Source organism: Panicum hallii, chromosome 4 (genome assembly GCF_002211085.1).
Source record: "Panicum hallii strain FIL2 chromosome 4, PHallii_v3.1, whole genome shotgun sequence".
NCBI lineage: Eukaryota > Viridiplantae > Streptophyta > Magnoliopsida > Poales > Poaceae > Panicum > Panicum hallii.
Genome location: NC_038045.1, coordinates 6,384,611 through 6,410,445, shown reverse-complemented (window position 1 = coordinate 6,410,445; position 25,835 = coordinate 6,384,611). Strand labels below are relative to the sequence as shown.

Below are 25,835 nucleotides of genomic sequence, written 5' to 3'. Positions count from 1 at the left end.
CGGCAATTCACACAGAAATGCCATCCATCCCGTCTAACTCACTTTTCAAAACCACATTTTATCCCTTCCCACACGCACACACACTTTCTTTGCAAAACCAGGTGGTCAAGGTATGGTTGTCACAACAAGGGTGGCTATCCTACCATGGTTACGGCACGCAAAACCATGCAATTTTATAAAACAGGCCATCGGGTTGTGTTTATAAAAACTAGGACAAAACATGCATCAAAGGGCGGAATTGAACTTGCCATCGTCAAGTCCTTGCGGAAGGTCCTGATCGAAGCACTGTCCCTCGGGTTCGGGGTTGCAGAACTGGTCCTCGTTTGCTTGGCGCAGTCGGGAACTTCTTCGTTCACTCCGTGTCCTACGACGCAAACAAACAGACATACAATCAAGCGAAAGAACTAAAAGCTTTTATCGTTGGGCTTGAATCGGAAATAATTTAGTTACGGAGTTAGGGGTGATATCTTTGGGTGGTTTCTTAATGGCATGGCTAAAAATATACTAGAAAGGGCGTGGTAAAGTTTCGGGTCGATCGGAGATCGTTTCGCACATAAAATGACGAGGTAAAGAGGGTTCGGGTGGTTAAACAGGGTTCCAGGGGTTTATTCGTAAGTATCTGGAAAGAGTAAGGACCTATTTGTAAATCCTAGAAATACCCTGAGCAGGCTAAAAGGTGTCAAGTATATCTAGGTTTATGCATCGGGGGTTTGGTTTGAAATAACGGAAAGAATAGGGCTCCTTTTGCAAAAGGGAGTAGATAGGGGGGGGGGTTTCTTTGGAGAAAACAGGAAAAGGGGGGGTTATTGGGCAATTTGCCCTGTTCTTCCTCCTCTCTCCTGTGACCGAACAGAGGAGGGGACAGGGGCGGCGGCGGCGGTCTCTCGCCGGCCGGCCAGGGCCCGGGGGCGGCCCGGGGTTGAGGGGAAAGGGAGAGGGAGGCAAGGGGACTTGATTCCCCTAATCACTTTGGCTCGGGACGCGACGAGGGGGCGGGACGACGGAGGACAGCGGGCGGCGGTGGAGCTGCGGGCGGCGGCGCTGTGAGTTAGGGAAGGGGCGGGCGGTGGCAGTGGAGGCCGTGGGGGAAAGAGGAGAGGGGTGAGGGCCTATTTATAGGCGCCCAAAGGCGGCGGGTGGCGGTGGCCGGTGAGGAGGCCGGCGAGCGGCGCGGAGCGCCTTAATGGCGGCCGCGTCGTGGCATCTGTGTCGTCGAGCGGTGGCGCGGGCAGCGAGGCCGGGGCGACGTGACGGCTCGGCACGCGTGCGAGCACGTGGGGTGGCGCTGTGCGGCACAGACGGGGAGGCGACGGCGCGCGCGGCGGGGCGGGACGCGGCAGCGGCGAGCGGCGCGGCGTTCGTGCGCGCGTGCGCGTACGGAACGGCACGGCGCGGGCCAGGGGGCGGGGCGGTGCTCACCGCAGCGTGCGCACGTGGGAGCAGTGGCGAGGGAGGACGCGGCAGCGGCGGACGGCACGGCGTCGCGGGGCGCAGCAACGGCGGGCGGCGCGGTGCGTGCGCGCGCGGCGCGGCGAGGCGCGGGCCAGAGCGGGGCGCGGGCACGGCGCGGCGCACGGCGGTGCACGGGGCACGCGGGGCACGCGGGGCACGCGGGGCGGGCGCGTGCGCGCAGTGCGGGCGCACGGTCGGCGTTCGGGCAGGAAAGAAAGAGAGAAGGGGGAAGGGAAAAAGAAGGGAGGAAGGAGAAAGGAAAAGGAAGAAAGGAAAATAGAAAAGAGAGAAAAGAAAAGAGATGGGAGAGAGAAGAGAAAGAGAGCGCGTGTCAGCGCCGGTTGCGGCGGCGACCGTGGTCGGTCGGCCACGCGCGCGCGGTATTCGCGCGCTGCGCGAGAAAGGAATCGCGCCGGCGCTAATCGCGGCGGATGATCGCGCGCGGGCGGCAGGCCTCGAGCGGCGCGGGATGGGGAGGCAATAAGGTTTTAGTGTCGGTCAGAAGGGGATAGAGCTAGGGTTTCGACGTCGAGTGGTTTTTAATTGAAACACTCTAGCGCGTGATTTAATTCGGTAAATTTTCAGGGCGTCACAAACCTACCCCACTTAAATGAATCTCGTCCTCGAGATTCGGCTGGCTACTAAACAGATGGGGAAATTCCTTCTTTAGGGCCTCTTCGCGTTCCCATGTCGATTCTTCTACTCCATGTCTGCTCCATTGAACTCTGCATATCCGTACTTCGGAGTTTCTTGTCCTCCTAGTGACGGTGTCCAGAATTTTGACCGGTACTTCCTGGTATCGCAGATCCGGCTGCAGGTCTATTGTTTCCACTGGCACATATTCTCCCTCGGGTACTCTCAAACACCTTCTTAATTGCGAGACATGAAATACTGGGTGTATATCAGACATTTCTTCTGGTAACTCCAGTCGGTACGCTACTGCTCCGACTCTCTTCAAAACTCGATACGATCCAATGTATCGAGGGGTCAATTTTCCTTGTACTTGAAACCTTCGCGTTCCTCGAATGGGTGAGACCTTGAGATAGACAAAATCGCCTGGGTTGAAACTTATTTCTCGCCTCTTCTTGTCTGCGTAGCTCTTTTGTCGCGACTGTGCTGCTTTCAATTTCTCGCGGATCTCCGCTACTTTTTCTTCCGCTTCTTTTATTAGTGCGGGCCCTACTAGTGCACGTTCTCCAACTTCCGACCACATCAAGGGGGTTTTGCACTTTCTTCCATAGAGGGCTTCGAATGGCGACATGCCCAAGCTGGCTTGGTAGCTATTGTTGTATGAGAATTCTGCATAAGGTAGGCTCTGCTCCCAATCATTTCCATAGGTCAGGACGCATGCTCTCAGCATATCTTCCATGACCTGATTTACTCTTTCGGTCTGACCATCCGTCTGTGGGTGGTATGCGGAGCTAAAATCCAACTTAGTGCCCATGGCTTTATGCAGGCTTTTCCAAAATTTAGAGGTGAATTGGGTTCCTCTATCCGAGACAATTCTGCTGGGCATTCCATGTAACTTTACTATGTTCTCCACGTAAATCTTTGCCAGCTTTTCTCCGCCATAAGTGGTTCGTACGGGTATGAAATGAGCCGATTTAGTGAGTCGGTCCACTATTACCCATATGGAATCGTGTCCCTTCTGTGTTCTGGGTAGGCCTACTACGAAGTCCATTCCTATTTCATCCCATTTCCAGACCGGGATAGGCAAGGGTTGCAATAATCCTGCCGGCTTTTGATGTTCGGCCTTGATCCTTTGGCAGGTATCACAATGAGCCACGAATCGTGCAATATCCGCCTTCATTCCATTCCACCAATATTTTTGCTTTATGTCCATATACATTTTGGTGGATCTCGGGTGGATGGAGTAGGCCGAGTTATGGGCTTCGTCCATGATTAATTGCCGGAAATCCCCATCCTGGGGGACACAAATCCTATCCTCGTACCATAACGTTCCCTTATCGTCCACTCTGAAACCCGGTGCTTTGTTTTCTCCAGCTTGTTTGCAAATCATTACTAACTCTCGATCCGATCCTTGAGCCTCTCTGATCCTATCCTCTAGTGTTGATCGGACATTCAGCACTTGGCTGGAATCTCGAGGAACAATGTGCACATTTAATCGTGCCATTTCCTCGCGTAGATTGTCATCCTCGGGTCCATAGGATTTCCGGCTTAAGGCGTCGGCTACAACATTTGCCTTTCCGGGGTGGTAATGGATCTCTAAATTGTAGTCCTTAACCAACTCCAACCATCTCCTCTACCTTAGGTTCAAATCCGGTTGGGTGAAGATATATTTCAAACTCTTATGGTCGGTGTAAATCTCACACTTATTTCCAATCAAATAATGTCTCCAAATCTTAAGGGCATGCACTACGGCTGCTAATTCCAAATCACGGGTCGGATAATTCTGCTCATGAGTCTTGAGTTGGCGGGAAGCATATGCAACGACTTTTCCGTCTTGCATCAGTACACACCCTAGTCCTTGTCGGGATGCGTCACAGTAAATGACAAAGTCCCGATGAATATCCGGTAGGGTCAGCACTGGGGCGGTTGTCAACCTTTGTTTCAATTCTTGAAAACTTCTTTCACAAGACTCCGTCCAGGCGAACTTCTTCTCCTTCTTAAGAAGTTCCGTCATGGGTCGGGCTATCTTGGAGAATCTCTCAATAAATCTCCGATAGTATCCGGCTAATCCAAGAAAACTCCTGATTTCACTAACGTTGGTCGGCCGCTGCCAGTTAGAGACCGCTTCAACCTTTTCTGGGTCCACGGCTACGCCTTCCGCGGTCAGAATGTGACCAAGGAAAGCTACTCTCTCCAGCCAGAATTCACACTTGCTGAATTTAGCATATAGCTTATGCATCCTCAGCTTTTCCAATACTACCCGCAGGTGTTGCTCATGTTCCTGAATACTCTTAGAGTAGACAAGTATGTCGTCGATAAATACTACGACAAACTTATCTAGCTCGTCCATGAACACCTTATTCATGAGGTTCATAAAATAGGCAGGGGCGTTGGTTAGTCCAAAGGACATTACGGTGAACTCAAACTGCCCGTAACGGGTGACAAAAGCTGTCTTGGGGATATCGTTTTCCCTAATCTTGAGCTGAAAATACCCTGACCTTAGATCGATCTTAGAGAAGTACTTGGCTCCTTTTAGCTGATCGAACAGGTCATCGATCCTGGGGAGGGGGTACTTATTCTTAATGGTAACCTCGTTCAGGGCTCGGTAATCTACACACAACCTCATACTCCCATCTTTCTTCTTGACAAACAGCACTGGGGCTCCCCATGGCGATGAGCTTGGTCTAATGAAGCCAATTCGTTGCAGTTCTTCTAGTTGCTTCTTTAATTCTGTTAACTCAGAGGCCGCCATCCTATAGGGTCTCTTGGCTATAGGGGATGTTCCGGGGATAAGGTCTATGACGAACTCTATATCCCTGTCCGGCGGCATACCGGGAAGCTCTTCGGGGAATACATCCGGGTACTCGTTTACTACCGGGACTCCTTCTAAGGGCTTGGCTTCCAGGCTAAACACCATTGGGTCGAACTTACTATCCCAGGTATGGCAGATCACTTGTACTCCTTCGGAGTTTGTTAGGTGTACTACTTTGTCGGTACAGCCTATGAGACCATTGTGCCGGCTTAACCAGTCCATTCCAAGGATCACGTCTATTCCCTCAGACTTAAGTACTACCAAATCTGCTAGAAAGTCTACCCCACTTAAATTGATCCTTACCCGTAGACAACCTAATTGACAATTGATGTCGCCTCCAGGCGTCCGGGTTAATAGGGGTGTTTTTAGTAGTACTGTAGGTATTTTGTGTTTCTCCACATAGCTCGAGGATATAAACGAGTGCGATGCTCCAGAATCGAATAGTACTGTTGCCAGAGCTGAGTTGACTAGGTACTCACCGAGCACTACGCCTTGAGCCTCTTGAGCCTCCTGCGCATCGATGTGATTGACGCGGGCTCGTCCAAATGTTTGCTGCTTCATTTGCTGGCTGTTGTCACTGTTGCGGATGGGCACTCGGTTGGCACCGGTCAGGGCTGGTCTGGGCCCATTCACCGTGTTGGAGAAGGCTGATGTAGCCGGCTTGTTCTTGGCATAAGGGCAATTGGCGATGAAATGCCCTGTCTCACGGCAGTTGAAACAGGCCCTAACATTGTTGTTGTCGGAGGCAACCAGGCTTGTGTTGCTCTATGGGGCCCTCATGGTATTCTGACTCTTAGGCTGTGCTTCAGGGGCCCGTGATCCTGTCACTTGGGACTGAGTCCTATACTGCATTGGGGCCTGAGATCTTGGTGCGGTGTAGTTGGAGTTTCTCGGCTTTTGGAAGCGGTCCTGCAGGCGGGCCTTACTTTCCAGGAATTTGCGTTTGTTATCCTTCCTCTCTTCGGCTTTGGCCCTTTCCAAGAGGATAGCCTTGTTCATCAGGGTGTTGAAGTCCGGGTAGATCTGGGGGGTAAGCAAGGTCCGGAGTTCTGGGCTTAATCCCTTCTTGAACATATCTTGCTTCTTATCGTCGTCGTTCACTTCCTCCGGCGCGTATCGGGCCAATTCTATAAACCGGTGGGTGTACTCTTCCACTGTCATACTTCCTTGTTGTAGTGCGCGGAATTCATCCGCCTTGCGCTTCATGGTGGCCGAAGGGATGTGGTAGCGGCGGAACTCCCTTACGAATTCTCCCCAGGTGATGGTAGAGGCATCTTCGGCTGCGACACAATAGTTTTCCCACCAGGATAATGCTGTTCCGGTGAGCTGGTGGGCTGCTAGAAGGACTTTGTCTCGGTCCTGGCACTCGAATGGTTCGAGTTTCCTCTGAATCACTCGCAACCAGTCGTCTGCATCCAACGGGTTGCAGGATCCGGCAAAGGTGGGCGGCTTGGTCCTTAGAAAGGCTGTCAGCTTGTCGTTCATATTCTGCCCTCGTGGCTGCCGGTTAATGAGGGCATTCGCCAGTGTTTCCAGAATGAGGGTCTGGTTGTGGATTATCTGCGCCAAGTCTCCGAGGGGTGGGGGTGGTGGTAGTTGTTCTCCTTCTTGACTTCCTCCTCGGTTCTGGCTTACTTCTTGTTCTGCCTGGGGAGGGCTTTGTCCAGCAGGCTGTGCTCCGGCACCAGCGGCTGCGGGGTTCCGGCTACGGGAGGCCCTTGCGACGCTTCGGGGAGCCATCTGTTGATTGGGTAGAGTGGGGTTACTATTATGTGATGTTTAAGTTGTTTTAATTCGTATATAAGGCAGGACCTACCTTCTGCCAATATTTATATAACAAGCAGCACACAACAAACCAGCACACAACATCACAAACAACAAGCACAAACAACTTTATTACTGCAAGGGGGTACAGCTTGGGGTAAGGCTAGGTCTCGTACTACTCGTCCGGGATCCGGCACGACTTAAACAAAAGCGGCTGGGGACACATCACTAGGGTGGCGTCGGTCATTTTACTCGCGGGGCAGGCCTTCTTCTGGGGCGGAAAGCGTGAGTGATCCTCGTTCGCCGTCCTCTGGGTTTCCATCTGGCAAGGGTTGTGCTGCAGCACCCACTTTGATGGCGGCAGCGGAACTTTCAGGGTTCTCGGGTGGGGCTTGTGTGTTTCCAAAAAGGGGTCCCCATCCTATGATGGGCGTCCCGAGTAAAACATGGTCCTCTCCAATTGCCGGGACTGGTGTTCCACTTCGGGTCCAATCTTGCATACGCCGGTCTCGGGCTTGCCTGAGGCTCTCTTGGGCGACTGCTTCGCTACTGACCGCGGCTGCGGCTCTCGCCTCGGCGTGGGCGGCTCGGATCTGCTGTATCCTCATTGTGAGCTCTGCTTGCTCGGCTCGATGGGTCTGCTCCCTTAGAAGGTTGGCTTGCTCATCAAAGAGTTGGTCCAGGGCGGCTAGGTAAGTAGCCACTTGGTACAGGGGGCCTTCTTCGTGGCGACGTCGTTCCAGGTTTCTCATGCGTGCTTCCCAGACTGGAGTTCTGATGGCCGGCGGGAAGAACTTGGCTGGCGTGGGGGCGAGGTGTTCTTCAAAAATCCGGCACAAATAACGGAGTGCTTTTCTGATGGCCAAGGGGTAGGTGTCTTGGTGTCTAAACCCTGTGGCGGTCGCTCGCCAAGGCTGGATGTCGGGGTAGCGGTTGCTCCTGGCGATGACCAGGATCACCCTGCAGCGGAGGGTACCATGGTGTTCGTACTCTCGGCTGTAGTACCTCGGGCGTTCTGTAACGCCAAGGTCCTCCAGGGTGTTGATTAAGAGGCCGGGAAAGCCAGGTGCTGCTTGGCAATCGCCCTGGGTCCATCCTTCCTCAGCCATCTGAAACATGAATAGGGTAAACAATTTTGCATAGGTACAACGAGGGAGTAGATAATATTTATTATTGCAACATGGGGGGTACAGTTTCCGGGGCTACGTGGCTTATTAGGGTAGAGTTCTAGTTCAGAGTGCTAATCCTATCACGGGGATTCTTCCTCGGTCCTGATAGAGCGCTTCTTTATTGGAAGGAACCGATCCATCTCGTTTTCGGTCTGAGTACCCTTATCCCAATGGGTTTCCATGGGTTCTTCTTCTTCTTCCTCTATCCATCCACCTATTCCGTTGCGGTTCTCGTACTCTTGCATCTGGGCTTGGAGGGCGGCTAAGGAATACTCGGCGCTTGCGGCTCTTGTTCGTTGTTCCTCCAGCTCCTGGGTTATCTTTTCAATCCCATGGATTAGCTGCTTCAGTTGCGCCGCCTGTTCACGGTAGAGTGCATCCAAGCCAGTGAGGTAGATAGACAGGTGGGAGACCGTATCTTCTAGGTCTTCTTCTTCACGTCCAGGTCCCCTCATCCGGGCAATCCAAGTGCGTCCTCTTCCCTCAGCGGGTGGGAAAAATCCCATAGGAGTCTGCTGAAGGTGTCGCCTGTAGAGCACACGCAGCCGGCGCAGGGCTTTACGGGCGGCCTTCCGATAGGTGTCGGGGAAACGGAAACCAACGGTGGAGATGAACCAAGGGTCCACATCAGGGTAGCGGGTGCTTCTCTCCACAAAAACCATCATGTCGCACCGAAGGGTGCCTCCGGCGATGTACTCACGGTAGGCATACTCCGGTGGTTCCATAATCCCGACGCGTTCCAGGCTGAGCAATAGTAACTTGGGAAGGCCGGGCTCTGCGTGGCAGATTCCGTTAACCCATCCATTGCCAGCCATCTGGAACAAGGCAAAGACCAGTGGTGAGTGTTTGTGCAGAAAATTTCTAAATCGGGACAAGTTCTAGGGCCTGAAAAGGGGTCTCGCTCCTAGGGTCACGTCCTACGGCCAGTCTACGGCTCTGATACCACCTGAAGCGCCCCCCCATCAGGGAAGACTTAAAAGTGTTGATTTATCAGTCCCAGGAGGCTGATAACACTTTTATTACATCAGATGGTACATCACCGTACAACTCTACGCGGTAATGGGCAGTGAAGCGCCACTATCGCGAGGATTACAACTAAAACCCACACTATTATACTAGCTACGGAAAGAGGGTCATCAGAGTCTTGCACCATGCGGAATCCAATGGTGGACTCAACCACAGGCAAGACTGGGTGCAGGACGAAACCCTACTCGTTGTCTTCGGGGACGTAGTCTGGGTCTTCCACTGTAAAAGTAAGAAAGGGGTGAGTACAAACGTACTCAGCAAGTCCAATCACACCCACGGAGGGGTATAACAGAATTTAATGCACAGGATAATCCAAGGGTAAGGTTATGGTTCATTTGCGGAAAACACGGTTGTGTGCAGGGGTTCGTTTTAAAAACATTTCCAAAACAGGTTTTCTAGTTCCAAGGAACACACGGTGTTGATCCTCACGGATCCAAGTTTTAAACTGCTATCGGACTCCCCGTCCGCCGTAGCACACGGCACAACTGCCGGACACTTTCCAAACGACTCACACCAGTTCAACCATTCCCAGAGAGAAACACTAGTTATGTGACCACACCATAACTTGCCCAGTACCGTGGGCACGGCTATTCGAATAGATTTTCAACTCTGCAGAGGTGTGCAACTTTACCCACAGGTGGGGTATCACAGCACGAACACCTTAGTGCCGGTGCAGATCCCATCGAAGCCCTTACCCACCTTAGCTGGACCTGACTAGCCACCACGGGATCTATCAAGGGGTCATTCGACCTATCACCGAGGTTTAACCGGGGCATAAGTCACACAGAGCTTATCCCGTCTCCTTGATCACCCGTTGCTCCCAGCTCTCCTGATGGCTATCAGACTAACTAGTGGGGTTAGGCCAAGCCGTTGCCCATACAACGGTCAAGTGGTTTGCACGACAGGAAGCTAGGTGAGACGACACATCAACTCGGTCCTTAGGGGTGACAAGATGGATATCTCCCCTCCACGCTCAACCACACAGGTACGAGCACACCATCGGCAATTCACACAGAAATGCCATCCATCCCGTCTAACTCACTTTTCAAAACCACATTTTATCCCTTCCCACACGCACACACACTTTCTTTGCAAAACCAGGTGGTCAAGGTATGGTTGTCACAACAAGGGTGGCTATCCTACCATGGTTACGGCACGCAAAACCATGCAATTTTATAAAACAGGCCATCGGGTTGTGTTTATAAAAACTAGGACAAAACATGCATCAAAGGGCGGAATTGAACTTGCCATCGTCAAGTCCTTGCGGAAGGTCCTGATCGAAGCACTGTCCCTCGGGTTCGGGGTCGCAGAACTGGTCCTCATTTGCTTGGTCGCAGTCGGGAACTTCTTCGTTCACTCCGTGTCCTACGACGCAAACAAACAGACATACAATCAAGCGAAAGAACTAAAAGCTTTTATCGTTGGGCTTGAATCGGAAATAATTTAGTTACGGAGTTAGGGGTGATATCTTTGGGTGGTTTCTTAATGGCATGGCTAAAAATATACTAGAAAGGGCGTGGTAAAGTTTCGGGTCGATCGGAGATCGTTTCGCACATAAAATGACGAGTTAAAGAGGGTTCGGGTGGTTAAACAGGGTTCCAGGGGTTTATTCGTAAGTATCTGGAAAGAGTAAGGACCTATTTGTAAATCCTAGAAATACCCTGAGCAGGCTAAAAGGTGTCAAGTATATCTAGGTTTATGCATCGGGGGTTTGGTTTGAAATAACGGAAAGAATAGGGCTCCTTTTGCAAAAGGGAGTAGATAGGGGGGTTTCTTTGGAGAAAACAGGAAAAGGGGGGGTTATTGGGCAATTTGCCCTGTTCTTCCTCCTCTCTCCCATGACCGAACAGAGGAGGGGACAGGGGCGGCGGCGGCGGTCTCTCGCCGGCCGGCCAGGGCCCGGGGGCGGCCCGGGGTTGAGGGGAAAGGGAGAGGGAGGCAAGGGGACTTGATTCCCCTACTCACTTTGGCTCGGGACGCGACGAGGGGGCGGGCGACGGAGGACAGCGGGCGGCGGTGGAGCTGCGGGCGGCGGCGCTGTGAGTTAGGGAAGGGGCGGGCGGTGGCAGTGGAGGCCGTGGGGGAAAGAGGAGAGGGGTGAGGGCCTATTTATAGGCGCCCAAAGGCGGCGGGTGGCGGTGGCCGGTGAGGAGGCCGGCGAGCGGCGCGGAGCGCCTTAATGGCGGCCGCGTCGTGGCATCTGTGTCGTCGAGCGGCGGCGCGGGCAGCGAGGCCGGGGCGACGTGACGGCTCGTCACGCGTGCGAGCACGTGGGGTGGCGCTGTGCGGCACGGACGGGGAGGCGACGGCGCGCGCGGCGGGGCGGGACGCGGCAGCGGCGAGCGGCGCGGCGTTCGTGCGCGCGTGCGCGTACGGCACGGCACGGCGCGGGCCAGGGGGCGGGGCGGTGCTCACCGCAGCGTGCGCACGTGGGAGCAGTGGCGAGGGAGGACGCGGCAGCGGCGGACGGCACGGCGTCGCGGGGCGCAGCAACGGCGGGCGGCGCGGCGCGTGGGCGCGCGGCGCGGCGAGGCGCGGGCCAGAGCGGGGCGCGGGCACGGCGCGGCGCACGGCGGTGCACGGGGCACACGGGGCACGCGGGGCGAGCGCGTGCGCGCAGCGCGGCCGAGGCAACGCGGGCGCACGGCCGGCGTTCGGGCAGGAAAGAAAGAGAGAAGGGGGAAGGGAAAAAGAAGGGAGGAAGGAGAAAGGAAAAGGAAGAAAGGAAAATAGAAAAGAGAGAAAATAAAAGAGATGGGAGAGAGAAGAGAAAGAGAGCGCGTGTCAGCGCCGGTTGCGGCGGCGACCGTGGTCGGTCGGCCACGCGCGCGCGGTATTCGCGCGCTGCGCGAGAAAGGAATCGCTCCGGCGCTAATCGCGGCGGATGATCACGCGCGGGCGGCAGGCCTCGAGCGGCGCGGGATGGGGTGGCAATAAGGTTTTAGTGTCGGTCAGAAGGGGATAGAGCTAGGGTTTCGACGTCGAGTGGTTTTTAATTGAAACACTCTAGCGCGTGATTTAATTCGGTAAATTTTCAGGGCGTCACAATATGTGTCCTGCAACTCTTTCTGTAATTTCTTGGCTATTATGTTGGGTTTCTTCAGTAGGATTGGAAGAGAAAGAGCAGCAACCCATTCACTAGTAGGAGTGGTTGTCCTTCTCCTAGCACTGGAAGTACAATTGTGGCGATCTGTCATCGCCGTAACCTGAGGAAATAAATGACTCAAGTCAGTCATCCAACACAACAAAGGACATATGAAAAATATGCGATGATAGGAAGAATATACATACAATGATAGTGGGTGACCCCTCTACTTCTAATACAGCATAAATTCTCCAAGGGCACTCCTCTCCCTGACTATTCTCACCCCGACAGAAGCCTCTGTATCGACTCGTACCAGTACATTCTATGCCTAACTCAAATTCTCTCTGAATCGCATAGTGTCGCATAGCAAGCCTAAACACTTTCATATTTGGATACAAACTGCCAACTCTTATCACTGGATTCAACATGCTATACATGCCCGCCCTCTCCTCCAGTATGTACTCACAATACCCCATGGCATCATGGTCATCAATATTTTCATTTTCAGCACTTCCTCCATCTCTGTTTTCAACTGTAGCCCTTGCCTTTTTTTCAATTTCATCCTCTTTCTGCAACCCTAGTTTAGCATACATTGATTTTTCACTAAAAACTCCACGTGTTCCTTCTTCATCCCATCTAGGTTCAATTTCCAGTGCATCCCAATCAATTTGTGATGGTTCAACAAGTGCTAAAGGCAATGCCTCATCCTACAATGAAATTGAAAAGCTTTCTCTATCAATTGACAATCAAATGGAACCAACATTCTGCTATGGACGCCAAACAAAACCCATTCTCACCTCTCCCTGTACTTGAGCTGCTGCTATGAACGCCCGCTCCGTCGCACGCAGTGTAGCCCGGCGGCTCAGCTGCCACAACGACGGGAACCGGCGGTGCCGGTTCTGTGCTCCCGTCCAGGGGGTGCGATGGGACTGGGTCCACAATGGGGGCGGCGCCGTCCGGTGGCACCACTGCCAATGCCTGCCAGAACTCGAAGTCCAGAGGGATGAAGCCGCCCGCCGGAATGCGGTCGCTACCGGCCATCGGCAATGGGGGCGGCGCCGGATCTTGCATCCTCGGTTCTGCGGGGGGTGCTGAATCTCCCAGGCCGCAGCGGGGATGGACCGACCAAGGTGGAGCTACCGAGAGCAGATCCCCTCCCGCCGGAACGCCGTCACCGCCGAGCGGCGGCAATGGAGGCGGCGGCGGTTCTCCTATGGCGCGGCGCAGCAGGAGAGAGAGGGAGTGACCGAGCGACCGAGCCTGCGAGCGTCTCTCACTACGGTGAACGAAGGGAGGGGTAGAAATGTCTGACCGTGTGGGAGAAAAAAGGCTTACCGGGGTCAATCTCTTCCGGTGCCAAACGAGCAAGTCGATGCCTGTCTCGATCCCCTGCCACCGAAGCCCGATTTCGGGTTCCCGTAGTCTGGTAATAGCAAAAATCTCGCCTGGGGCGGGGAAGGCTGTCAATGAGCCGACTCGAGCGAGCGAGCCTGACAATGAGCCGACTCGAGCGAGAGAGTTGTAGCATCCCGAGCCGAGGTCTCTCCCCATCTCCGCCCCCCGCCTCCCCGGCTTCCCCGACGCCGCGCCGGGCGCCCCCTTCCTCCCCCACACCCGCCGAGGCGAGGCATGGCGTCGCTGGCGGGGCCGCCGCCGCGGAGGTGACGCACCTCACGCAGCGCGACGCGGCGGAGGTCGACGAGCTGCTCATGGGGCCGCTCGGCTTCAGCGTCGACCAGCTCATGGTCAGGGGACCCTCCCCTGTTGCTGTTCCTTCGGTTGTTGTGTGGGGGGACGGACGGATTGGTGCTAATCGTCTGGTTGGTTGTCTTTGCAGGAGCTCGCTGGGTTGAGCGTCGCAGCGGCCGTTGCGGAGGTAAGGGCGTCGGGCACTGCTGCGTTTGCCATTCCTTTTCCCCCTTTGGAGTGACTGGTCCTCAGCATCTTGGGCGATTTGGCGGATCGGCCAAAATGTCCATGTCCCTGCATCATTGTTGATGGTAGTGATAGTCTATAATGGTGTTTAGTTCTGGGAAGCTGGAGGCTTCTGTAGTGTTAACAAATTGCATATTATCCATGCTGTCACGTGTTGGTAATCTGCTACCTGAACTTGATCGGGTCGACAGGTTATGTTAGGGGCTTGGCACTATCGAGGCCTCTTTATCTATCCTATGGTGGAATACAGTGGCAATGCTTCCATGGTTCATGTGTGCTACTCTGCAAGCTAGTTTCAAGATCAAAATTGTCAGGACTCAAGTTTAGTTGAACTTTTGCTCTGGATGAATAAGATTGAAAGTAGAATCTTCTGTTAATTGATTCGAGATATCATCTACTGCTACTATGATGCTATCTAAAAAATGGATACAACAACTCATGACTGCAGTAGCTTAGTATTTGTGAGCTTCTACTAAACACATTCGGACTTAGGAGCTAGCATTTCTGTGCCTGCATATGTTAGTTTGTCATTATTTTTTCTTCTTAAACCAAACCTTTTTCAAGGTTTCTGCATGCACACTTGACTGTTTCTGAAAAAGTTCATCATCAACACAGGTTTACAAGTTGAGTGAACATACAAGGTTTACCATTCTTGTGTTTTTTAGCTTGAATTACTGTCGATCCCATTCATACCTGCTGAAGCCCTACCTGATGACTTATCAAGGGAATTTGATATTATTGTTGATGCAATGTTTGGTTTCTCGTTCCATGGTAAATTTGCTTTTTAATCTTCCTTGCTGGTCTAGTTTATGTTCACTCAATTTAGTGTGAAGCTTGTGCGAGAGATTAATAGTTTCCCTGTTGCTACCTGGACTTATTCCTTGTGAAGATTCCACATAATATGATTTATAAACAGGGTTATAGATTCTCAATCAAACTACAACCTTGCTGTTCCCTCATTAACAGAGTTGAGAAATTGAATTTCAGCATGGAAAACAAGTTAGACGTGGTGTTATGGCCAATGGGTTGGCCTTGGCTTTGGGGTCCACCAGCAAGACCCTAAAGGATAGGGTGTACTGTTCACCCGGTTACTGTGGCGCGTGAACAATACCGTGGATTCAGGCCATCTCCAGAGGCTGACCCATCATCTGACGAGGATTCCTCGAAGCGAATCTTCACTGCTGCAGCAACTGAACCATAGCAGGAGAGAGAAAGAATCAACTCTCAATCTTGCATCGACTCATAACGAATAAAAAACCAGAATTTGCAGTGAAGCACGCCTGCCTACCATTGAGCTGGAGAGGAAGATTGGACATTTTTATTCAATGGTGGGGCAGGTACGGACTCAACCAGTCGAGGAGTCGATTCATCAGGACATGGTCGCTTTTTTTAATCGCATGATTCGATTCACCACTGCTGGTGGCCTAAGTTAGTTGGTTTGTTGGCTCTGCCAGGATTAGATCGAGTTGTTAGTTTGTTAGGGTTATCTGTTAGTCTGGGCGGCTATAAATATCTAGTCGCATCATCAGTTGTAATCAAGCAAGAAGAACCCTAAAAGTAGTCAGAGCCTCCAGAGGGAGGGCGACGAACAGGTTCCTCGTGCTGTCCCTAGTTCTACCATATCACGTGGCTTAAGCAGACTGTCAAAGTGATAGTTATTCTTTCAGCTAAAACAAGTATGTTTCTTGAAATGGAAAATGCAGTTACTGACTGCTGTTAAATTCTGAGTGAACTCATTAACAATGCCATTTTTGGGTGAACAGGCTGGATTCTTGTTCTTTCTCATACAAGATTTTTGGACTGGGTAATAAGCATAGTTTACGGAGCAACCGAGGCCTATTTTATTGCGGAATTTTATCAAATCAAGAACAGGTTGCTAATTAAGAAAATGCTGTCAGTGCTATCATTTAGAGTAAATTGAATCATATTGAACTCAAAAGAGCATGGAATCACAATCGATGCATGTCAGGAACACCTAGACCACCTGTCGGAGGAATTCTCCAGCCGGGTGGCGGAAAGCACCCGCCTAATCCTAGTTAAGGTTGGGTTTGGAGGAGACTTAGGAGCGCTCGATCGGTGGACAGATGAACGCAGGAAGGACACGAAGATTTAGAGTGGTTCGGGCCGCCGGAGCGTAATACCCTACGTCCACTATGGTATTGTATTGATTGTGAAAGCTTTGGATGGAACCTAGCCTGGTCTTGTGCCTGTGTCTTCTAACGAGTGCACTCTCCCTTTTATAGCTCAAGGGGAGTGCTTACACTGTGCGGGACCCCGACAGGTGGGCCCGACCAACAGGGGCCGTTCTACGAGAGATAAGGAGGTCTTCTCCTCGAGCTCCTCTCCGTAGTCCTCTCGATCGAGAAGTTGATGTGCATATCCATAGCCAGGATATGGCCGTGTACAGCCTTGTCTTGCACAGTGTCCGGCGTCAGTGCTGCACAACAGTGTAGCCGTGCTGTCACTGTTGGGATGGAACCTCCCGTCTGGCGGTGAAGCAGCACTGACCCGTCGCGCATGCACTGTTACAGCGCACGCCGTGGCACGCCCATTACAGGCCATCATCACGCGCGCAGCGCCGTGACGGGACAGCACACAGCCCGCGCACTGTGCACGGTGATACGACGCGCCGCCTTCAGATCAGACGGGCTTACCGTGGTGTCAGCTTACCTGCCCCGTGTGTCAGTGGCAGGCCGCTCTTTTTGACTTGGGCGCGCTCGGCCCAGCTACCGCATTAAATGCTGGTAGGTGGGGCGGAGACCCGCGAAGGGCCTTCAGCAGCAGGCACGTGGCCGGGGCCAACTCCGCACCTTCCTCAGGGCGGCCCGTGGCGGCACCGGACCCCTTCCCGGGGGAAGGGGGGTCCGGGCCCCCGTGGGCGGGTCGGAGTTGCCTGGCAAGCGGTGGCGCGGCCGTCACACGTGGCGGTCTCGGACCCCCTGGGGAGTCCGGGGCCGCGGGGGCAACCCGAGGGCCCTCCTGCCTTCCTGGGTGCGCGGAGGCCCCGGACCTCTTAGGGCTCGGGGAGGGTCCTGAGACCGTGGTCCCAGCTGTCAGGCCCGGGTCATGCGCCACGTCACCCAGAAGGCGAGGGAGGAATTATGGATTATAGGGCGCCAAGAGCCTGGACACCCTAGCAGGAGGTACCCCTGTCTGTATGTACCGACACCACCCTTTGGTGATATTATCCAAAGGCTTATTTCATTGAGTGTTATTGGAAGTTCAGTTAAAAAACCAGCAATTGTTTCTGTTGATATCCCTTCTGGATGGCATGTTGAAGAGGGAGATGCTGATGGAGGAGGGATTAAACCTGATATGCTGGTTAGCATCCTACTTAGAAGCTTTATGGATTAAAATTCATTTATAAAATAAGACATGCTGATTGAAAATTCCAAAGTTCATCTTTTAGTGCCTGCGGTGTGTCTAGGTGTCACTAACTGCCCCGAAGCCCAGTGCAAAAAAATTCACTGGCCCGCACCATTTTCTTGGGGGTAGGTTTGTTCCCCCACCTATTTTGAACAAATATGGACTTAAGCTTCCTCCATACCGTAGCACATCGATGTGCTTGAGAATTGGAAAAGCTCCATCTGTTGACATTTCATCTCTCAGGGAGAACTATATTTCCCCATAACTTCTTGAGAGTCAAGTGATGCCTGATCCATTTGATCAGGTATGGTCAACTGGAAGAAACTTTGAAAATATCCATTTTTCTTCTTGGAGCAACCTTATATTGTTAACAAATGTTTCTTTCATATGTGTGTAGCTCCTTAGATGGTTTGATGAAGCAGTCACGGCTGGCCTGCGTGAGCCCAATGCTATGGTTTTAACAACTGTCAACAAGGAGGGAAAACCGTACGGCTATATGTTCTTCTAACATATTTCTGCCAGCTAAGCTGGTTACCTCTTCTTGTAGCAGAAACTCAATATGATAATTGCTTGTCCTGTCATTATGTGTGCAGTTCTTCAAGAATGGTTCTTTTAAAGGGAGTTGATAAGCAGAGATTTGTTTGGTATGTGACAGACACATTATTGTCCCAGTGAAATACTATAGAATTTTTTAGACATGGTTTGATAGTTTCTTGTACAGGTACACAAGCCGGAAGGCGCATGACTTATCTGAAAATCCTAATGGAGCACTCCTTTTCTATTGGAATGAGATGAACAGTCAGGTGAATTAACCAATCCCTACATTATTTAAAAGGACAGTTTCTGCCGTCTGCAGTATCACATAGTAACTAGCAAGGGTAAAACTCCAACCAGACTAACAGAACAAAATTTGATACGTTAACGCTTCTCCAACATATTATGTTACTCCTTTTCAAAATCATTAATAATGTGTGGTGTTGAATGTGTCAAACAAGATCTCATTACCATTTTATCAGAATCTGGTTTGTTACTCCTAGTTAGGTCGGTTCATTTAGGAATTTCCCTTTTTTTGTGCATTTTTGCCTTTCTGAACCCTTTTCATGTCACATTGTTGTTCGCAACTAGGTTGGGTAACTCTTTAACTATTGACTGGGTTTCAACTACACTGATGCATCCTGTAATTTTCGTTCACTTTCGTACATTGAATGAACCGTGTTGCAAAACTGGGGTTATAAAAAATTACTTGCAGGCTCTAATTGGCAGACATGTGGGATGCAGGTAAGAGTTGAAGGATCAGTTGAGAAGGTTCCAGAAGAAGAATAGAGAAATATTTCCACAGCCACCCACAAGGAAGTCAGCTTGGTGCCGTAGTCAGCAAGCAGGTAAGTACTGTGCTAGTTTGGGATTGCAAGCTTAAACTTATTGTTGCCACGTCTTTTGCTCGAAAGATGAAATGGAAGTTGATCTGCCAAGAAGAAAAATCAAATTAACCATGCTATTCAACAGAGTACCATCATTGCTGGAAGGGAGGTCCTTCAACAGGCGTACAAGGAATTGGAGAACAAATATTCTGATGGGTGAGTTTAACGTGTCAATTCCTATTCCAGAGGCAGAGTATCTTGGGGGGCAGGAGAAATGCCATTCGATGCTCGGTGCACGCGGCTTATTGTGGAAGTGGACCGGCAGCAAGGGTACTTCTGCCATTTCTTCATAGGTAGGATCAACTAGCATAATCTCTTGCAGCAACAATATGTCACGGTAAGATTACAATTGCTTTGAAACTCTCGTCTTTCATAGAGAAAGAAAAGCTCGGTATTAACGAAACTTGCAGCGAATAAATAGGATCTTATTAATTCAGTAGATTTTGCAATAGAACAAAAAAGTTTGCTCATCTTCAATAAATTTGACTTTGAGCGATCATCGTAGTACCATGATCCGTTGAGAACCAGGCGGAGACAAAAATAAGTAAAATGGTTTCACATCGAACTCGAATGTAAGATACTGGTACCACGTGGGGGCATGAATTGGACGAGATAATTTTTGAGTTAATTCCGCACATGCCATTATAAAAGCTTCGAATTCCGTATCTGCCACTGGGAAACTTGTCGCACCTTCCGTACCATGGAGCCAACTTTCTATTTCCTCGTGTGCCATTTTCGTTTGCTCCGTAAGCTGGAATTGCCGTCGGAGGTTCATTTAGCCACATATTTTTGCAAAAATGCTATTTTTATCCTTCTTATCGTGGCCTCATCTCTGAATGTGGAGAACAAGCAGACCTGGAGCACGACGCCGTGCCGGCCATCGCCGCCGACGGGGCAGCGCCTTCCGCCGCGGCGTCGTCGTCGGGCATTGCTGCCGCCGCCGCCGCGGCTGTGCCGGCGTCGGCGCGCGGGGCGACGAGCTGGGCGGAGTGCTCCGTCGACCTCAAGCTAGGCGGTCAGCGGTCTGGGGCGCACTGTCCGTCGTGCGCGGTGGACGGCTGCAAGGCCGACCTCAGCAAGTGCCGAGGCTACCGCCGCCGCCACAAGGTCTGCGAGACGCACTCCAAGACACCGTCGTCGTCGTCGCCGGCCGCGAGATGCGCTTCTGTGTGCAGCAAGTATACGCAACAATTCCAACCATTCTCAATTCACTTCAGTTTGCTTGCAAAAATCCACAAGCACTCGTTTTACAAAACTGATTGTCGTTGAAACAAAAGCACATTTGAAAGGAACTAAGAAGAATCAAATGCCCGAGAGCGATATATATACTGCCGTGATGGTCCAGGCCTCCAGGGGGAACTGCCATTCATTAATCAAACCAAAGTTGAAGCTCAGCATCACCAAATCCTGCCACCGCGAGGAGGAAAACAAAAATCCCATGCTCCCGCTTCTCTTCCGCCGCTGAGGATATAGCACGGATAGGAATGAAAACGAAAACGGTAATTCCTTATTTTTCAAAAACTATTTTTAAGATTTTATCAACTTTTAAGACTAAACGAAATAAATACAATTATCGAAATAACAAAAATAAAAATGATAAAAGAAATATGGAAATGAAAATAAAAACGACGATTTAAGTATCTTCCGATCATTTTCGAGAAATATTGTATTTCTTCGGTATTCTACCGTATTTTATCGATAGAAATACCATGTTCACGTACAATGCTAGTACGTCCTGCTGTCTATATTTTTATTTTTAAAGAGTTATATCTATATTTATACTTTTCGAAAGTTAGTCATGTATCCTAACTCTAATCCACAACCTAGTCGACCTGAATTTATGGTGACTATGGATAGTTTCACTCCTGATTGTATATTTTCATTTCTGAAATTACCGTAATACTGATGATATCATATTATTTTTGTTTCCGATGAAAAAAATATAAAAATAAAAATGATGGCGCTTTGACCGATTGTTTCCGACCGTTTCCATCGTAGGGCACGCGTCTGAGAGAGACTGAGCAGGGGCGGAATACGGCAGGGGCAACTTCGTCATTGCGCATCCTGCAGGCCCAGCAACCCCCAGTGGGCCCCACTAGATCACCGAGCTCCACGGCACCACCACCGCCTACCGCCAACCAAACCCAGCCTGCCGGAGGCGTCGGGTTATAGCGGGAGCCTCGTGATCGTGGAGACATTGGTTTGCAGATTCGGCGAGCGTTTATCCGCCGTCGCTCTCTGTCTAAAAATGCAGAGAAATTGGGTGATGGCAACGTCCAAAGGCCGCCTTGAGATTCTCGCCTAAGCCCATTAGCCCAAACCAAACAGCTGCAAGGAGATGTCACGTCAAGATTTTGGTTATGTTACAATGATGCTGTTTTAAAAGCCTACAAATTGGCTTTCGAACAGATGCCATTTCACTTTTTTTTTGGGTATCATTTTCCACCAAATCACCCAAATAACTGTTTGGTATGTACGTGCCAAAAGGTAAACGGCATAGAAGTACAGATTACTATGGTTTAGACTTGGGAGTACAGAAAACCATCAATAGTTCCTTTAGATGAAGATGCGTAGATGTGATTTAGTTCCACCTCTGAACGCCTAATTACAGTGTCTTGTTCATACGTACAAGTAACAGAGGTAGATCTGTGAAGTACAAGCTGGACGTGGATTACTTGCAAGACAATTGGACGAAGGTGCTTCCAGTGAGAAGCTTCTTTGAGGCAAGTACAAGCAAGCAACTGCATGTGGTTGCGCTACCAATAACGAATTATGGCGCTCACATGTATAGAATGAGCAACGGATGGCGCAACTTGTACAGAAAGAATATTAGAACATGCACTGTATGCATAGTGTTGGGAAAGAATAAAAGAGGACATTTTTGTATACAATATGTAACACTGAGCCAAAACAGCTCAGCTTAGTATGGCCTCAAAAGAATGTGTCGGAAAACCTGCTAGTTGATGAACTTCTTTCTTCCTAATCCTTCAAACTTCAGTCTTGGCATGCCTATGTATTGCCAGATCATGTCTGATCTAGTTTACCTTCTTCTTTGTTTTTTTTTTGCTTCTGTTTTTGAACTAAGACGCTACTTCACTTGTATTACAGAACCAGATTCTAGCTGTCAGCTCCACTAAAGATTCCCACTAAATCTCAATCTGCATACATAGCAAAATCATTGACATTAGAATGTCTTTCAGTGGCATAAAACTCACAGAGAAAAGGAACATTTTTATGCTAAACTTTATGGTCAGTGGTGGGTGACAATCAAACGAATTGAAGAAACTGAAAGACCATAACTGTCAACGAAAGTGGGATGGCATGGACAGATACCCAAATCAAAAAAGAAATTTTCCAAATACAACTGATGCACATTTCAAAAGACACTTTGAGCTGGAGACAGATATCCAGATCAAATATATGATGTTTTAAATTGGTCATGAGTTCTGAAATAGTAATCATATGGTGAACTTGTTTTGTGATCTTGCAGCGTTGGCATACACAACAACACTATTTCAAGAACATGTGCATTCCGTGCCCTGTTATAGTGCACGGCAACTCTACAAGAAAGCATGTTCTGTACAGCTATCGTGCAAAAAGCTAACATGGAGACAGAAAAAAACGATGCAAATAATGACAGAAGGAGCAAACGACTTTATATAGTAAGAAACATTGGAGGCTGGCTGCAGGAAACAGGGCAATGGCCTGCATTTAACAAGGATGGCCATCCACAAACCTGAAGATGCCCGTCTACCGCACGCTATCCCATGTTCTGGCTTCTCAGGTTAGTGGTGCCGGTCTGATAGATACTTTCCTCCTTGGTGACAACTAAGAATTGAGGCTGTGGCTTGACAATTTTTAGTGCATCCATTTCACAGAGCAAAAGGAACACTTTGTAAACTATAATTAAATTAATCTAAGAGAATAAATGTTTTCCCCGTGTTTCCTGAACTTGCAAGACTGAAACAGACTAGGAGCGTCAGGAGCAGGCGGGCAGGTACATTCTTCATCTTCTCCTATTCTCATTTTTAACTTGTTTTTTTTTCTAACTTATTATGCTCATTGTAGTTTATTTTGGATCGTTAGTATTAGGGGCATGGGATCGATATGTTTGGCACATCGCCCTCCATCTGAAATATTCCTCTCGCGTCCTAATCGTTGATGGGATAGAATCAGGCTCCATTTTTCTGGCGCCAAATGATCTCTCATTTTAGTTCAGATCACGCTACCACCCCTTGGCAGTCGCCAATTCACCATCACCTCAGGCTCCGCTGGAAATCGGGGAGGAGAAGAAGGACCTCCGAGTCGAGGGCCGATGGGGGGGAGTCTGAACGGAACCCTTACCGAGGTGGGTGCGGGAGGACGCCGAGAGCCAGAGGAGGAAGGCGCAGACGAGCAGCACCACGGGGATGCAGTGCACGGCGCGCGCCAGCGCCCGCGCCCGCGCCGCCTCCCGCCGTCCCGCCGCCGACAGCGGGTCGTACGTCGGCAGCGCCGCCTCGCTCACGCTGGGGACGCCGCCGCCACTTCCCTCCGCGACGCGCGCCCCGCTCGACGACCGCCTCATCCCCGCGCCCGCCCAGCAGCGAGAAAGAGACGCGGCCGGCGGCTGCCTCGGCGGCCGTGCGGACTCGTGCCCTCCGGCAGCCGATCCGATGTGGCTGGCCGCGGCCGTGGCGGGGATGGGTGGACGCTGGGCAACAAGGGGTGGGTGAGGGGTGGCGTGGTGGCGCGACGCGGTGTGCTTTTTGGTGCCGCGTCAGCGTTTAGGCAGGCAGGCAGGCGCGCGCGCAGCTTCGCGTTGGCTCCTGGACGCGGACCTGTTCGGGTTCGTTCCCTCCGGCCTCCGCGTCGGCGAGATTTTTGTGGGTAGAAATAGAATAGAGATGAGTTTTTCTAACGATAAATAAAACAAGGGCAAGCTGGAAACTAAAAACCAAGGGCTGGGCATGTTGCGTGGACTGGCAAGGCTGGACGGAGCGAAGACCACATGGGGTCAGCATGCATCCATTCCAAGTGCCCGTTGCCGTTTGGCATGCAGGAGCGAGGAGCTGCCGAAACATGGAGGCCATTCCTGTGCTCCGACAAGAGGGCGACCATCTGTCTCACCACCCCGTGTCCTTTCAACTTCTTCAGAAGGCGTCGAATGGGATGGCAACCGGATGTTTGACAGGGCCTTGGAAAGAGCATCGTGCACATCCAGCAGTCTTGAACTTCTTGTACTCGTATGGTGCATCCACCCAGTTTGCTAAGAAAAGCTTCGTCAGTGGTAGCAACTATGACGTCTACAAAAGGGAGCATTTTCAACACGCTTTCTTGCACATTCGAGCCGAGTTAAAACGTGAACTGGGCCTGAGGGTTGAAAACTAGACTTAGCTATAGTGAAGGCCGTAAAATGGATTTTTTTTCTTTCTTTCTTTCTTTCTCTTTAGAACAGCCGCAATTTATTCCAAAACCAAAATGAAACTCTAAAACACATATGGAAGCATACATGCCTACACGCACACACGGAAACTTGCTCACCCTTCGAATAGCTCCTGTAGCATTTCCTCCATCTTCTTGGGAGTGACTTTCCGTTTCCGGGCGGTGATGTTGTTATCCACCAAGTATTTTGTAAAGCCTGAAATGACTTTTTCAGCGATAGCCTCCCGCAGCTTTCTCCTCAGCGCTGGGTTTCGAACCGGCCACAGCTTTTGGGTATTGTATGTTTTTTGAAATTCTCTCTCGAACTTGGTAAGCGGGGAGTCTCTCCCGAGGCGAGAAGGTGTAGTGTAGTTCAAGCAAGATAATAACGGTGCCCAAGATACCTGTATATAATCCCGTATGCAGCCCTCGACTTTGTTGGTGAGTGCTTGCATATGTGATTCGGGAACCGACTCAGAAATTGAGTGATGCAGCAGCTCCCGTATCAAGTATGAGTTGTTGGCCAAGAATAGGAATCTGATGCTCTGGTCCAGGAACGATTGCGACTTCTTGTCGACCTTTTCTTCTACACAGGAGATCATCTCCACTGCGAGACTAGACAAAGGGTTTGTGTTGCCAATCTCAGTCACAATCTTACCAAGACTAGCTGCTTCGTATAGGATTGGAGCCACTGACGAGTAATTGGTCCGCAGGAACAAGACATAGCTTATTACGGACCGAGTGACGTTGTAAATGATCGGGGATACTCGCGGAGTGTGAGTACCCGACGAGTTGATACCACGGTCCATCGGCTCCAGGATACGTCTCCGAATCTCCTCCATTGTGTTCCAGATGGCCTCATCTACCTTGCCCTCCTTTGCTGACAAGAGGGTCACCATCTCACTCTGTATCCTTTGAACTTCTTCAGAGGTCTCCGGCATGGATGGCGACTGGATCTTTGACAAGGCTTGGCACAGAGCGTCGCGTACATTCAGCAAGGTCTTGAGCTTCTTGTATGGTGCATCCTCCCATTTGCTAAGAAAAGCTTCATCACTGGTAGCAACAATAACGTCGACAAAAGGGAGCATTTTCGAAATGGCTTCCTGGGTAAATCTTGTAAGCTGGGAAGAACGATCAGGAAAGAGCAACCTCGCAGAATGGCTGGTCCCCATTATTTTAGTGAGAACCCGGATCCATGGCGACACAGCATAAGGACGTCCTTGAGAAGGAAAAGTACGCTCGAGCTCCCCTGCAGCTGCACCGTCAGCGAGGTGGAGAACCCATGGGATGCCAAGTTCTCTGAACCACCTCACCAGGACTTGGATGGCGCCACCGTTGACGCTGCAATTCGCTGCCGGTGCACCAAAGAATTCCCGGACCAGGCCATCAAAGCGCTCCTCCTCCTCTGTGTTTACTTCCGCGGGCACCTCGCGCTTGGCCGTCTTCGTAAGTTGTTCTTCGATTAGAGCGGAGGACGGATGGAAGCCGCTAGATGCAGTAGTAGATGTTGTGGTAGTAGAAGCTGTAGTAGTAGATGTATAGCCAGTCGAGAGGGTACCTGAAGTGCTGACAATGGTGCGCGTATTGGATCCACTCCCCTTTCTGCCGCTGTGCACAACCCCCATGCTAACAATGAAGCTTGAGCTAGCCGTGAAGTTGACGATCCACAGAGAACAAACTCCCGATCGAAGGTGGGTCTGATGTCCGTTGACTACACCGGTTTGGGGAGAAGTCGAGAAGAGATGCAGCATCTTATGGTAGCCATTTCAGTT

The 25,835-nt window shown here is 51.0% G+C and overlaps 2 protein-coding genes and 1 pseudogene across 2 annotated transcripts; 1 reads left to right on the top strand and 2 right to left on the bottom strand.

The window, feature by feature from the left end:
- The first annotated feature begins 13,054 nt into the window (after positions 1-13,054).
- LOC112889192 lies at positions 13,055-21,687 on the top strand (annotated as a pseudogene).
- A 21-nt stretch (positions 21,688-21,708) lies between these two features.
- LOC112888773 lies at positions 21,709-23,385 on the bottom strand. The gene is made up of 2 exons (XM_025955095.1): positions 23,005-23,385; positions 21,709-21,818 (listed from the first exon to the last, which is right to left on the bottom strand). Exons 1-2 carry the CDS (start codon positions 23,225-23,227, stop codon positions 21,814-21,816), a joined length of 228 nt encoding a protein of 75 aa, XP_025810880.1. The 5' UTR covers positions 23,228-23,385; the 3' UTR covers positions 21,709-21,813.
- A 335-nt stretch (positions 23,386-23,720) lies between these two features.
- On the bottom strand, positions 23,721-25,770 carry LOC112888771. The gene is made up of 2 exons (XM_025955093.1): positions 25,622-25,770; positions 23,721-25,505 (listed from the first exon to the last, which is right to left on the bottom strand). The coding sequence occupies exon 2, from the start codon at positions 25,233-25,235 to the stop codon at positions 24,180-24,182; it is 1,056 nt and encodes a 351-aa protein (XP_025810878.1). The 5' UTR covers positions 25,236-25,505; positions 25,622-25,770; the 3' UTR covers positions 23,721-24,179.
- Positions 25,771-25,835: the final 65 nt, after the last annotated feature.